Source organism: Ambystoma mexicanum, chromosome 2q (genome assembly GCF_040938575.1).
Source record: "Ambystoma mexicanum isolate Mex_15411 chromosome 2q, UKY_AmexF1_1, whole genome shotgun sequence".
NCBI lineage: Eukaryota > Metazoa > Chordata > Amphibia > Caudata > Ambystomatidae > Ambystoma > Ambystoma mexicanum.
The window spans coordinates 706,329,271-706,342,971 of NC_090924.1; the positions used below are offsets into that span (position 1 = coordinate 706,329,271).

The 13,701-nt window shown below is 47.1% G+C and overlaps 1 protein-coding gene across 3 annotated transcripts in view; it reads right to left on the reverse strand.

The window, feature by feature from the left end:
- XRCC2 (X-ray repair cross complementing 2) overlaps positions 1-13,388 on the reverse strand; it is a 92,533-nt gene extending 79,145 nt beyond the window's left edge. The window contains exon 1 of one of the 3 annotated variants that reach the window (XM_069647927.1): positions 13,226-13,388. In XM_069647927.1, the coding sequence (XP_069504028.1) occupies positions 13,226-13,264 (39 nt within the window). In that variant the 5' untranslated portion in view covers positions 13,265-13,388. Of the gene's footprint in view, positions 1-10,781; positions 10,976-12,807; positions 12,945-13,225 lie in introns of those variants that run through there. The other 2 variants (XM_069647925.1, XM_069647928.1) reach the window with 2 other exon arrangements.
- Between the last annotated feature and the right edge of the window lie 313 nt (positions 13,389-13,701).

Below are 13,701 nucleotides of genomic sequence, written 5' to 3' on the forward strand. Positions count from 1 at the left end.
GCCCTCGAGGTGCACAAGGAAGTTGCTGGAACTGCGGGCGATGTGGGCACTATTCTAGAGAGTGCAGAAGCAGACCCAATAACGGGTTCCAAGAGGTAGAACAATATGGCCATCCCCACCCGGGAAGCCCATATGGCCTCCCAATGGGACAACAACAACTAAGAAACCCAAGCCAAGGTAATGCCGGCCAGCAACAGGGACCCCAGTATAGAACACAGAACCACCCACAAAACAACGACAGCATGCAATATACACCAGGCAACCCTTTCGCGACAGCAGCAAACGGGGCCCCCGCACCAGCACCTTACAACGGCATGTCAGTGGTCTCAGGCAATGTATTTAATGAGGGGGGGGCGATGAGACACCCCGCATAGGACAGCCCACAGAGAACACTTGCGTGTCCAGTTCTATCTACCACCTACAGTGCAGCAGAGGAACCATTGGTAGGGGCGCAGATAGGAGACAAGCAGTTTATATTCATGGTTGATTCGGGAGCGGAGAAATCATGTGTCAGAGAGGGCCGGTAGTTAGAGACGCAGGGGTTCTCTGGGGCTGTAATTGAAGTTCCTTACACAGAAGCTTTGGATGTAACGGTGGGGGGCAAGACTGTGAGGGCACCCTTACTGTATTACGAACAGTCACCAATAAACTTGTTGGGGAGGGATCTTATGAGTAAACTTAACATGACCATATCATTCACGGAAAGAGGAATAGTGTGTTCTACACCCGGGATATGCCCCTTGCGGGCGATGTTGGTAGTACAAGCCTACACAACCACACAGGAAATACGAGGGCTGCCACAAAATGAGGAAATGTTTATTGAAGGGCTAAAGACTTTGGCCCTCGTAATTCCAGAACTAAAAAGCATGTATTGGAGGATTCCAGCAGAGTTCCTCTTCCGCCCCATAGTGTGTCCAAACGCAGCACCAGGATCAGTGGTATCGTTGGATTTGCACGCTGTGCAGGTATCAACGAAACGGATCGCTGTGATTGGAATGGACAGGGAAGGATGTGAATGGCGCACAGTGCTGTGTACAAACGCAAACCTCGCCCTACGCGAGGTAACAGATGAGGATCTCTTTTCAGACACAGAAGGGGATGGTGAGATAGTAATGGAAATAGCGATGCCCTGTGACATTCTGATCCAAGCCAGGGAGATCCCTGTCCAATTGATGGCAGTGGTAGGAACACCACCGTCATTTTTTGATGACGACATGAGGCTCGTACCAAACAATCTATGGACAACAGGCCCCCATGATGTAGGGCTGTTGCACGGAGTACAACCTGTAATAATAAAACTAACGCAAGGAGCAATCTTACCCCGAGTCAAACAGTATCCATTGTCTCGTGAAGCTGAAGAAGGGATAAAAGAAACAATACATGCACTACTAGCACAAGGGATAATAGTGCCTTCAAACTCCCCATGCAACACATGTATTTATCCAATCAAAAAAGCGAAAGGGGGATCTTGGAGGATGATACAGGACTTACGCCCCCTCAATGATGTAATTCAGAAAGAGTTCCCCCTCTAGTCCCGAACCCTGCATCAATACTATGCAGCATCCCAAAAGCAGCATCACATTTCACAGTAGTGGACTTGAAAAACGCATTTTTCTCAATACCCCTGGCTGAAGAGAGTAGATACCTTACAGCCTTCACACTGGGGGGTAAGAGATATGAACACTGCAGACTACCACAGGGATACTGTGAGAGCCCGAGCATATTCAACCGCATATTGCATGAAGACTTGGGAAACCTATCAGTTGAGAGTACGATTATTCAGTACGTAGATGATTTATTAGTGTGTGCACAAGATGAAGCAACATGTAGAAAAGATTCAACAACGCTCCTGACTCTACTCGCCAACAAAGGATACAAGGTAGACAAGGAGAAGTTACAGTACTGCCTGACTGAGGTCCTATACCTGGGACAGCTCATATCAAAAGATGGAAAAAGAATAATTCCCGACAGGGTAGAGGCAATAAGATCAGTAGGAGAACCCACGACAGTGAAAGATATGCAGAAATTTTTGGGGATGTGCAACTATTGCCGAGCATGGATACTAGACTATGCAGCATACACGAGGCCCCTCCTACAAGCACTGAAGGAAGCACAACAGGAGAATGAAAAAATAAAATGGTCAGAAGAAATGAGCATGTCATTTCAATCATTGAAAGAGCTAATTTCAAGCGCTCCAGTACTAGCAAACCCCGATTATGGATGCAAATTTTACCTATTCTCACACTGCAAGGGAACACTCATGACAGCAGTACTGACACAGAAAACATCTTTAGGACACAAGCCATTGGCTTACTATAGTGGTACTTTAGATGCCGTGATGCAGGGCCATTTCGCATGCGAACAATCACTCGCTGCAGCCGCATTCGCAATTGAGAAAAGTGCCACAATAGTAATGGGGTGCCCTGTGACATTTTTGTGGAACATTCATTATTTGCAATACTTGAGAGATCAAAGAGCACACTGACCACACAGCGGGCGACAGCCTACGAGATTATATTGTCCAGCGCCAACATCCATATAGTGGGATGCAAGACAGTGAACCCCGCCACATTCATTACAGAAGCGTGCACAGTACAGGACATGCAGAACCACGATTGCGCAACCTACACAGGAGAAGGAGGGGAGGACACAGTGGTGTGTGAGAACGCTCTAAGCGAGGGGGAAGTGTACTTTGTGGATGGGTCGGCATCAATTGATGTGGACACGGGAGAAAAACACGTTGGCATGGCAGTAGTAAGGTTAGAAGAAGGTGAGTATGAAACACTAGTACAGTACCGCCTCCCATCACATTACTCTGCACAGGCAGCAGAACTGATTGCGCTCATAGAAGCACTACATGCAGCAAAGGGTTGTGCAGTGACAATATACACAGACTCAGCTTACATGACGACGACAGTAAATGGAGGTCTAGCAAGATGGGGGCGTAGGGGATTTAGGAGGGCAGACAGAACACCAGTACAGCATGCAGAATTGTTGAAAGAATTAATTGAGGCCCTACAAAACCCTACTGCAGTAGCAATAGTGAAGTGCCAAGCCCATACATCCAACACAGACTTTGTGTCCTTGGGGAACGCGGCAGCGGACGCTGCCGCCAAGGAGGCTTCCTATTTTCAGAAATATGACACAGGTGAGTACATACTGAAGAACAAGAGAACCGAAGAGCCCCCAGAAGGGTACAACATGATGTCCATATCACAAATACTAGAATTACAGGAAGGAGCTAGTGCAGAGGAGAAATTGACATGGACAAAACGGGGGTGCAGCCAGTCGGGAACAGACCTACTGTGGCGACAAAATAACTCAGGGAAAGTGGTAATGCCACTACAGTTACTAGAAGTTGCATTTCAACAGCTACACTTCCCTGCACATAATACCAAACAGCACATCGCAGCGGAAATACAGGAAGAATGGTTCGTGCCCTGTCTCCAGGAGCATGTGTCTCGATTGGCAATGGAATGCACAACATGCCAAATATACAATTCAGGAATGACATTGCGCACACTCCGGGGAACAATTCCTAAACCCATTGGCCCATTCAGAGAACTGCATATAGATTACGCTGACATGGGGGAAAGGTGCAATGGCGCACGGTACATGATCGTGGTTGTGTGCCCATTTTCAAGGTGGGTGGAAGCAGGACCCTGTGCGCGACCTGATGCCAAAAGCGCCGCCAAGTTCCTAGTAAGGGAAGTGTTCCCGCGCTGGGGAATTTGTGACGTGATTCGCTCAGACAACGGAACGCATTTTGTGAATGAGCTTTTCAAGGAAGTTACTACATTATTGGGAATAAAACATAAATTGTGTTCGATTTATCATCCCCAAAGTAATGGCGTAGTGGAAAAGATGAATGGACTCTTAAAGGGCAGGCTATCAAAACTATGCTTTTCATTGAAAAAGAATTGGATTTACTGCCTACCCCTTGCGCTATTTGAATTGAGAAATCAGCCAAGCAAAGACCACCATTTATCCCCGCACGAGATCGTGACCGGGAGACGAATGAATACAGCACACTCTCCACTGCGCGAACACTCAGATGCTCACAGAAGCGCCGCAATATTGGGAGATGAGTTTACCGATTATTTGAGGAAATTGACAAGGGCAGCGCGCGTCATATCAAAACAACTGTCCCCACCTTTCACTAGAGAAGAGGGAAATGTAACAGGATCTGTCATGGAGCCAGAGCAACAGCTAATGCCAGGCGACTCAATTTATGTTAGAAGCTTTGTGCGTCAGTGGAATGCACCCCGATTCCATGGCCCATACGAGGTAATATTTTGCACGCCCACGGCAGTAAAAGTAAAGGGCTTGAGGTACTGGGTGCACTTGACTGACGTACGGAAAGCATACAGCAATGTACAAGAGAAGATAGATGAGGAGGCACAGACAACAGCAAACGATGAAACTGAGTAAAGTGTCTAAATATGAACTTGTGTGTGTATGTCAGCACTGGACTAGAGTGGGAGAATAACTGATAAGAATATTTGGAAAAAAAAAAAAAAGACAATGTGTGTTTTGTTTTTATTTTGTTGCATGGTATGAAATTAATTAAATAACAAAATTATAGCCTGTGTACACCCTTGTCTGTGAATACCCCTCCCCGCATCCCCACCCGCTTCCATTCCCTGTCAAATTTATATTGGCACCGATGGTGCCAGCAAAACGTTTACATGCATGTACTTAATGCACTTTTATATCTCAAACAGGAGCTTCCATGGCATCTAACGGGCAGCCTGCAACGGATAGAATTAGTAGAATGAGAGAATTAGTATATGAGAGATGTAGATATTCGTATGAGTGTGGATTATCAGTATGCATCACATTGTTTTTTATGATGATGTTTGGCCTGGTTACATATTGGTTTATAGCGTTCATCTCTATCGAGATGTACGAGGGGGGAGGGAGCAACAACACTACTGGACGAATTAACAACACCACCGGGCCCAATCCAACTGCAGGTGTTAATACCAGGGAAGGCGATTTTTTGATATGGGACGGAACTAAATTTGTATGGGGGTATCACACCACACCATCCAGTGTTGTCACCTCACAAAGAAAAAAGCCACAAGGTGGAATGCAGAGCAGTACAGTGTCTCCACCAGGGGTGTCTAATTACAATGCCCACAGTCTCAATGACCGAAACCCGTCTGCCATATCATGGTTGTATAACACCCCCACCAGCCAGCCTGCCCCCATCCTAAAAAACAACTTGCCAGATAACGTCAGGAAAGAAGACGAAAAGCTACTAGCAATGCACGAAATATTATATGATGAATGGGCCAAGGGGGCCGGGAATGAGAAAGGGGGGGGTCTAGTTTGTCCACTGCTCAGGAAGTTGGGAAGTACATGAGGAACAAGAACAACAGACGGAAGAGGGAAACAGAGAGGAGGAAGTATGATGAGTACTATGGGCTAGGTCTAGATAAGATGGAAGACCCACGACACCCCCATCAAACAAATAAGTGGTATGCAGATATGAGTGCCACAGCTAAACAGACAACAAACGAGAGCTGTTATGTCTGTTCTCTCATCCCTCACGCATCAGGTACACCCAAAGTATTGTTGCCTATTGTGGATGCCCAATGTCTCCTTCATCTCACGTTATGCAGGATTAAGAACACCTTCCAGGCACACGAAGTGACTTTTCAAATGCTGCAGAACGAGAAAACGTGCTACCCAAAAACGGCAGGGGTGGTATGTTTGAAAGAACCATTTTTTGTAATAGAAGGGACACTTTTTTCTGACAACAAGCGGAAGGACGAAGAAGTACTGTGCAAAGCGGAAGCACTAAGAGGTGTGGCACCGGATAAATTGCAGTGGATAGAGGAAACATGTACACCAGTATGGAGAGAACACATTTCAAAACTAACTTGGGTAACTGCCATTGAAAAGCCGTTCAAACTGCAGAGCGAAATGGACTATGGACTGTGTTTTAAAGGAGAAGGGAGAACCCCCATGGGAACAAACAAGAACTGCAACAAGACCCTCACCATTCCAGATCTGAGGAAAGGAACAGCGGCCCTGATGGACACGTACTGGGTATGCGGCAACCAGGCATACCTACACCTCCCCCCGTCATGGAGTGGCAGCTGCTCAATGGCCACTCTGCACTCAGCATGGTGATACCAGAAAGCCACATCGATGGAAGCAAAAGGACACAAGAACGCATGCAGAGTGTGGCTCAACCAACTGCAGAGTCACAAATATATGTCCTGTCCTCTGGAAGCAAGGGGGAAGTGCTGACCCGTAACAGACGAGCATCAAATTACATATCCAAGGCATCATCAGAACTATTGGCCCAAATCCCAGACAAATATCGATTATTCAGCTCAGCCGAAACATTTTTTGCCTCACTCGTCTCAAGTGTCCAAGCAAGGGCAAACGCAAAATGGCTTCAGATAACACGCTGGGAATTGATTCAGCTGGCAAACGACACTGAAGAAGGATTCAACATAATAAAAGTGGAACTAAGAGCTTTACGACTAATGACCATGCAAAACAGGTATGTCCTGGACCTGTTGACGGCGATGGACGGTGGTGTTTGCCGAAAAATAGGAAGTGCCTGTTGCACTTTCGTACCTTCTGAAGACGCAGAGAATGGCTCCCTGTCCCATGTGATCGAAGCAGTCCACAACCTAGGAGAGAAAATGAAAATGGAAGGTGGAGCAGAAGCGAGTACATGGTTCGACAACATCTTCTCCTGGGTTCCCTCATGGCTTGGAACAACTGTGAAATTTTTAATACCAGCTGTTGTGTTCCTCCTTTTACTTTTTTGCCTGTGCCAGGTGGGTCTTCGAGTTTGTGCTAACGCAGTACCAAATGGTGCAATGATGATGGTGACAATGGGCAACTCACACGGTACAATAAAAACGATGCAAGAAGCACAAGTACAAACAGGGATAGATAACTCACCCAGGTACCAACTGGTGCCTATATACCATGATAAAAATATTGTAGATAAGTTGTGGCACACCACCATCAAAGAGCCCCGTATATTAGAATGGTATGAGGAAGTTTGGGTGGATTTGGTGGATGCATATATCTCACGTGTACCCCAGATGAATACGCCCGGAGAGGTGAGAGCTTAAGGGGGGTGTGCAGAGCATGGATGCCCATCAAAGGAACTCCTGCATGGGATGAGGCGGTGATGGACGAGGCAGAATGTAGGAGGATAGAAGATTTAAAGAATTCGTTACTTTAGTAACGAAAGGGGGGAAATGTAGGGGAGGACTGGTCCAAGAAGACCCCCCTCACCTGCGCTTTCTCCCCAGGTGAGGGCTATGGCTCTTTTGGGCGTCCCCTCATGCCACCCGGGCCCAGGTGGTGGAGGGTTCACCCACTGGAGACATTGCCCACACGTATTAAGTGCCCACATGTATTAAAATTTAGCTAGGCCTAGAAACCATCCTGTCTGATAAAGATGGTGTGAGCTCAGCGCACTGTAGCGCGGCCCCCACCCTTGGAGGGCTTCAGTCATCCTTGTTGCCGCAGCACCCTGGCAGATCCGCTGCGAGCACGTTCCCACGAATAAGACGGACATGAGCTAGTGTGATACACTAACATTGTAACAGTTCACCTCCCGCAGTGTATCATCGCTCCCAGCATGACCCGGCCAGCAGGCCTAGGCAAGGAAAAGAACAGTAAAATAGTCATTGGATGACAGACAATCTTTATATATTAATGTTGAGACTACTCGCAAAGGATGCTTTCTTCCACAAAATCCTTTATATTACAAAAGCCTGTAAAATGTATAATTATCAGAAATCATGCTTCCATGATATAAGCGATGGTGAGCCCACACCATTGCAGTTGGGTGCTAATAATAAAGGAACGCACCAGGAATCTATTTGTTACGGGTATTACTGAGAAACTTACACCCCATGGGCTCGCGCCATAACTGAACTAATGCTGCTAGAGTATACGAGAAAACGAATGTAACCAGACTGTGGAACTTATGTGAAGGATGCGCAAGAAATGCACTTGTTATGTGTGTATGTCTAAGCCCCTTATGTGCCACCACCGTCACGTACAGTGGCGAGTCATTTCCTATGTACTCCACCAACCCGACTACTACCTCACTTACTGCAACTGTATATGCATATAATTAAATACTGTAGTTGTTAAAACATAGTGTACGAATACGGTGTTCAGACTGGGTATAATCGAGACACATCCAGCAAAGTTGAAATGCATGTTTTAAAATGATTTGAATAAGTATTATAGAATGTTCAAATGTTTGATGTTTTTACCTAACTCAGCAACACACGAGGGAGATACCTTTGTGAAATACGTGCAAGGCCATTCCCCCTCCCACCCTGCGAAGGCTGCCAAAGGCATGAGAGCAGAGACCGCGCCGCGCTGCTTTACCTCCCCCAACCAGACTGGAGCCGCTTCAAAGACTTGTAACCCCCTCTGTAGCACCCAAGGCCGCCACCCGCCACCTGCATTATTTACAGCACAGCAGTAAACCTCTGCCTGAACACACGCGCCCCCTCGTAAACCTCACAACCCACCGGACCATCTCAGACTTATGGCCCTGTGCAATCAGGACACCCAACACTTTGACAACACACAGCAGAACATCCATAACAACTTCTAACAAGGCCGAAAGACCTGTACCGCCCGTCCCAGGCCCTGAAGCTTAGCCCCTCGACCTATGGCCCCGGTCAACAGGACACGGGTAACTATGTCCTGACGTATTGCCTCCAGACCCCTCACAAGGTGCATTCCTCCTGTGTTGCATTAACCTGTAGTATAACCTATTGGAAGATTTACTAAAGAAGATAATATAGAAGCGAGTGAATGACTGCGGTGTGCATGGCCTAGGGCAAATAAGTCAGGAAAGGACATTCATCTCTGACATTGGCCGCGATGGCACAACAACACCGCCCGGATGAACTCCGCCACCCTGCCAGGCCCAGCCCAACCCACGAGGCTGACCAGTGACGTCTTCCAGCCAAAGCCAACCACATCACAGCAGCACCTATAGTTAGTCGTCGCCACCCAATCCCCTTGAACTTGTGCCCCCTATAGCATGTAGGTTCTTATGACGTTTTTTGTAAATATATACGCCTGTCTTTGCTATTGTCAGACAGAGCGCTCTCGGAGTTTGCAGAGTTCTTTGCATGCCCTATTCTGATTGATAAACTCCCATTTACGCTCACCCGCACTCTGTCTTGGCCTTATTCCCATTTTGGGAGAGTCCTTCATTGTCTCTCATTGCGGGGAGGATCGTGCTTGTTGGGGACGCTTGCTTTCAAACCCTAGCCATGCCAGAGCACACTACCAACAGCACACTACCAACTCGACTCCGTCCCAACAACGACAAAACACAACAAGAGGAACCCACCGAAATAGAATAAGGGCTAATCACCTCCCCTCAACCTGGACTGGAAAACACCAGAGGAACAAAAATAATAAACTACACACTCTAGTTTTGAGTCTGCCACGCCCCAGCGTTCCCCAAAAGTACATTACACTAACCATCAAAACCTTCTGTGCACCCACAACCTTCCACCCGGGTCTGCACCCTAGGGCTGTCGCCCCCGGGCACTAACCCAGCTCAACTGAGAGCAACAACAAGCACACACTCCGGCGTCAGTCCAGAACTGCCCTCACATAGAACACCCACACACATTCGAAAACCAACCGAAACCACAGTCAAACCAATGGCACCCAACCATACTCCCCGGAACTACTACACCACAAAACACCTAGTTCCTGCCAAACTGAGCTGAGCACCTACAACTGCAGTACACCAATACTGTACACAAAGGACCCTTAGTCCCTGCAAGAACACACACCAAAGTACACCTACAATTAAGGTTGTAGTACACCACCATACCATACGGGACCCCTAGCCCCAGCCAGACTGCCTTCGCAGTGAACGCCTTCCAACACCACATGGGGCCTATGACCCCAACCATACCAATTCACGGGACCCCCTTGCCCCCCGAAAAGACTGCCCCACAACGGAGACATACATGAACATGGGACCCCCAGCACAAACTAGGCTACCATCACATCACCGCCAACAACGGCTCACAGGGCCCCCTTGCCCCGAAAACTGCTCCACACTGGGAACATTACACACACACACACACACGACCCCTGGTCCCAGCCACACCATCAACAGAACAGATGTCATCTAGCACCCAAATTAGTACACACTGCGGAACCCGACCGGAATCCTGCAGGCCAAAACCGCACACGAACCCACCCAGCATTCTGCACCCTAACTCATGAAACAGAACCTCACTACAAACACTGCACTCACTCACAACCAGGACAGAGGACACCAAACAAATGGTTGCATAAAGCGCTAACACAACACAATATGCATTCACTAAACAATGATAAAATAAATGTTACGATACACTGACGACGCGTCCGTTGACAGATATCCTAAAGGTAACAAATTAGTGAACACTCAATAAAACAATGCCGAACACTAGAGTCCCAGCTTGCAACACTAAAACAGAAAACCCTCCACCACGAGTTCCTTGTTGCAACACCCCCTTCAGTTCAAAATACAAAGGTACACTTCTTCAGTAAATAAAGAGGACACTGGACCCATCACCCTCCCGTCCAAACCCTTCCTGTAATGAAAGAACATGTCAAACACAGCTGAAATACATTTTTGTTTAATTACAAGGCCACAACATAAACAGACGCACCATACAGGCATGGAACAGAACACTTAACGACACATAAGGCCACAACATGTACACGAGACACCATACAAACCGGGCCCCAATGCCTACAGAAAAATATTCAGCGATAAAGGAACGTCCTCCTCGCATCGAGCTGCCATAAACCAGAACAGACTGCACTCCAAACTCTGGCGAAGGCTCTCCTCTGCCCCGCCTAGCGAACAAGTTGCCCTCAGAAGCGTCCTCACTCCGTGCTCCTGAAAAAATTCCACATTACCTCCTTGGGTAATTTCTGCGCTCACAAAACGCACCTCTGCAGGAATTTGCACCTCCCCAGTCCGCCATCCGCCTGCCGTAACAAAGTTCACAGATGTCAAGGATACAGGACGGTGTGATCTCCTTCCTGCAAAAGAGATGGCAACATCACTCCGTTCCCTGCGTGCGCACCGCACACGCAGTGCATTCCAGATCCCCACTGCGCTCCAGCCGCTCACGCTGGAACGCTTCGTGATGACTCGCAAACGTCATAATTTTGCCAAAGACACCGAAGAGTTCACTTCTCCAACGCCTTCCATGTAGGCGATCAGCTCGCAGTCCTTGGCACCGGAAAACCTCCTGGCCAGCACCCTCCATGGCTGCAAATACCACCTTCCTCCAACCGTTACAAATCACACTTTTCCAACGGTCCCTCGGCCAACATCCACCCAACACCAGACCCCGGGACAATGCATCTCCCTGCCCCAGCTGTGGTTACTACCAATGTGGATACGAGGGAAATGTTCTTGCCACAACACCAGTCTCGCACAACCTCTGGAATCCTCAAAGCTTCCGGTACTGCTCCAACACATGGTACTGGTCCAAAAGGCACTGGACACTCTCCAGGCCTCCGCTGCAGACTGCCGGGGAACAACCTATTGGAAACTACTCCAAAGCGGCACCCGGGGCCTTACTCCATCCGGGCACCGGCTCCAACTGTCCAAGGAGCCACTTCTCTCTCCTTCAGCACCACCAGGCCTGCTGAACAACAACTCCGGTCCAGATACCCAGAGTTGCACTGCTGGCTAACACCCAGGACGTGAGCACTTGGAGGGCGGTGTCCTGTCACAGCTGCTGCCCCCTCCACAACAGAATCCCATCCTCGTCACCAGTGAAATGATGTGGCACCGTACACCAACACACCTGGACCTGCAGGTAAGTTATAGTGGGTTTATTAGGTAAGATGGTTCACAGAAACACCTGCACGTCCCTTAGCTCAGCAAACACTTTCCAACTGGCCCACTTGGAACACTAGTTCAGATAACAACACTGACACTCCATAATGACACGTGCACTTCATACAGACATCACCACATTCAGAGAGCCAATGATGTGACCCACAAGCCAGACTTACATTACAACACCTTTCATATGCATGATGGGACATTTCCAAATGAAAGACCTCACAAAGCACCAGTTACCTCGCAAATCTCTGATAGTTAGAGTAAACAAAACAAAAGTACCCTTCTAAAGATTTTTTATATACAAACACAAAAATAAAGTTGCTGTATGTCACTAATGAAATGTTCTCAACATCATGAATAATAACAAGTTGGAGGTTTGCGTAATACATTATCCGAGTTTTTTTTACACAACTTTCTTTTATTGCGTGTCATGTGTGCATTATCTTGCATTCTGGGACTTATAGTTAAACATTCAGAATGTGAAAATGTAAAGCCACAATGGTATTATTTTGGCTTAACATGTTGATATAAGGATAAACATGTCATCTGGCTTCACTATGCAATTTGTGTAGTTTGTAAGTAAACTCTAACCATTAAGAGAAAAGATACAGTAATTACAAATGAACATTAAACTGTCACGTGTCAAGATGGACTTCCAGTATTTTTAATGTAGTAACATTACATTTTTACCTACTGTGCATTTAGCCTTACACAGTTCACATTTTATTGTCGATCAAAATGTTTAAACCACACTTGTAATTGTTTAAAGTGTAAATAATTATTCACTGATAACAATAATACGCATGTTCTAAAGAGATGTGTCAAATAGTATCGGGTTTAATTTGCAAGCACAGTTGTATAACAGATTTATATTTATGAATATGTTCAGATGTGATTTCTGTCATGGATAAATTTACCGCCTTTATGTTTTTATTCCAGCCAATGGCTAGGCAAAAACATCCATTGTACATGGCAAACAAAGGTCAAGCCTCGACCTGCCCCGCTCTCTCTCTCCTCCAATTCCTCTCCCCTCTTATTTGTCCGCCATCCATCTCCCTCATTTTTGAATGTAGGCACCACTAGTTACTTTTTTCCAGTTCCACAACCGAATGTTATAGTATTTGTGTCATGCCTGGGGTGAGGCAGTTATAGAATGTGGATGCAATGGCGGGTATGGTGTAGTTACGGTGCGAGGAGTCGGTAGGCTGACGAAAGTCGTGGTACGATGATATGGAAATTTCACGTGGGGCAGCGATACGGTCAGACGGTCGTTGGAACTAGCAAGTCTCACGGAACACCAATCTACAGAAACCATCTCCCCTCCTAAATATTTACCTGCGTGCCGGACTCAGACTGGCGAAAATCATAGTTCATACTGGGGGCGCCAGGTTCTTAATGCTCTCAGGTTTAACACAACCATAACAAGAACAGGCTGCTGCAGTGCACAGTCACAGGAATCACGTGACGTACAACTCGGGAACGCGCAATAGCGGCGAGTACGCTCACAGCCCCTCCTTGGGCTGTACGTTCAAACGGCCGTGTTTTTCTATTGGTTACGTTTGCAGTGTGGGGCGGTTAAAACAAGTTGTTGGCTTCTTTGATATACATTCAACACAGCTTTAGTTTATGCGTGTGATAGTAAGGAGGTGTTTCGGAGTTGGTGTTACAGAATCTTGAAACGAAATTTCACGCATACTTGCCAACCCTACAGATTTAGGCAGTAGGCTACTGCCTTTTAAGTGATCCTACCACCTCCAGATTTGGGTGACAGATCCTACTGCTTTTTACAGAGGCAGGTCATTTATGTGAGT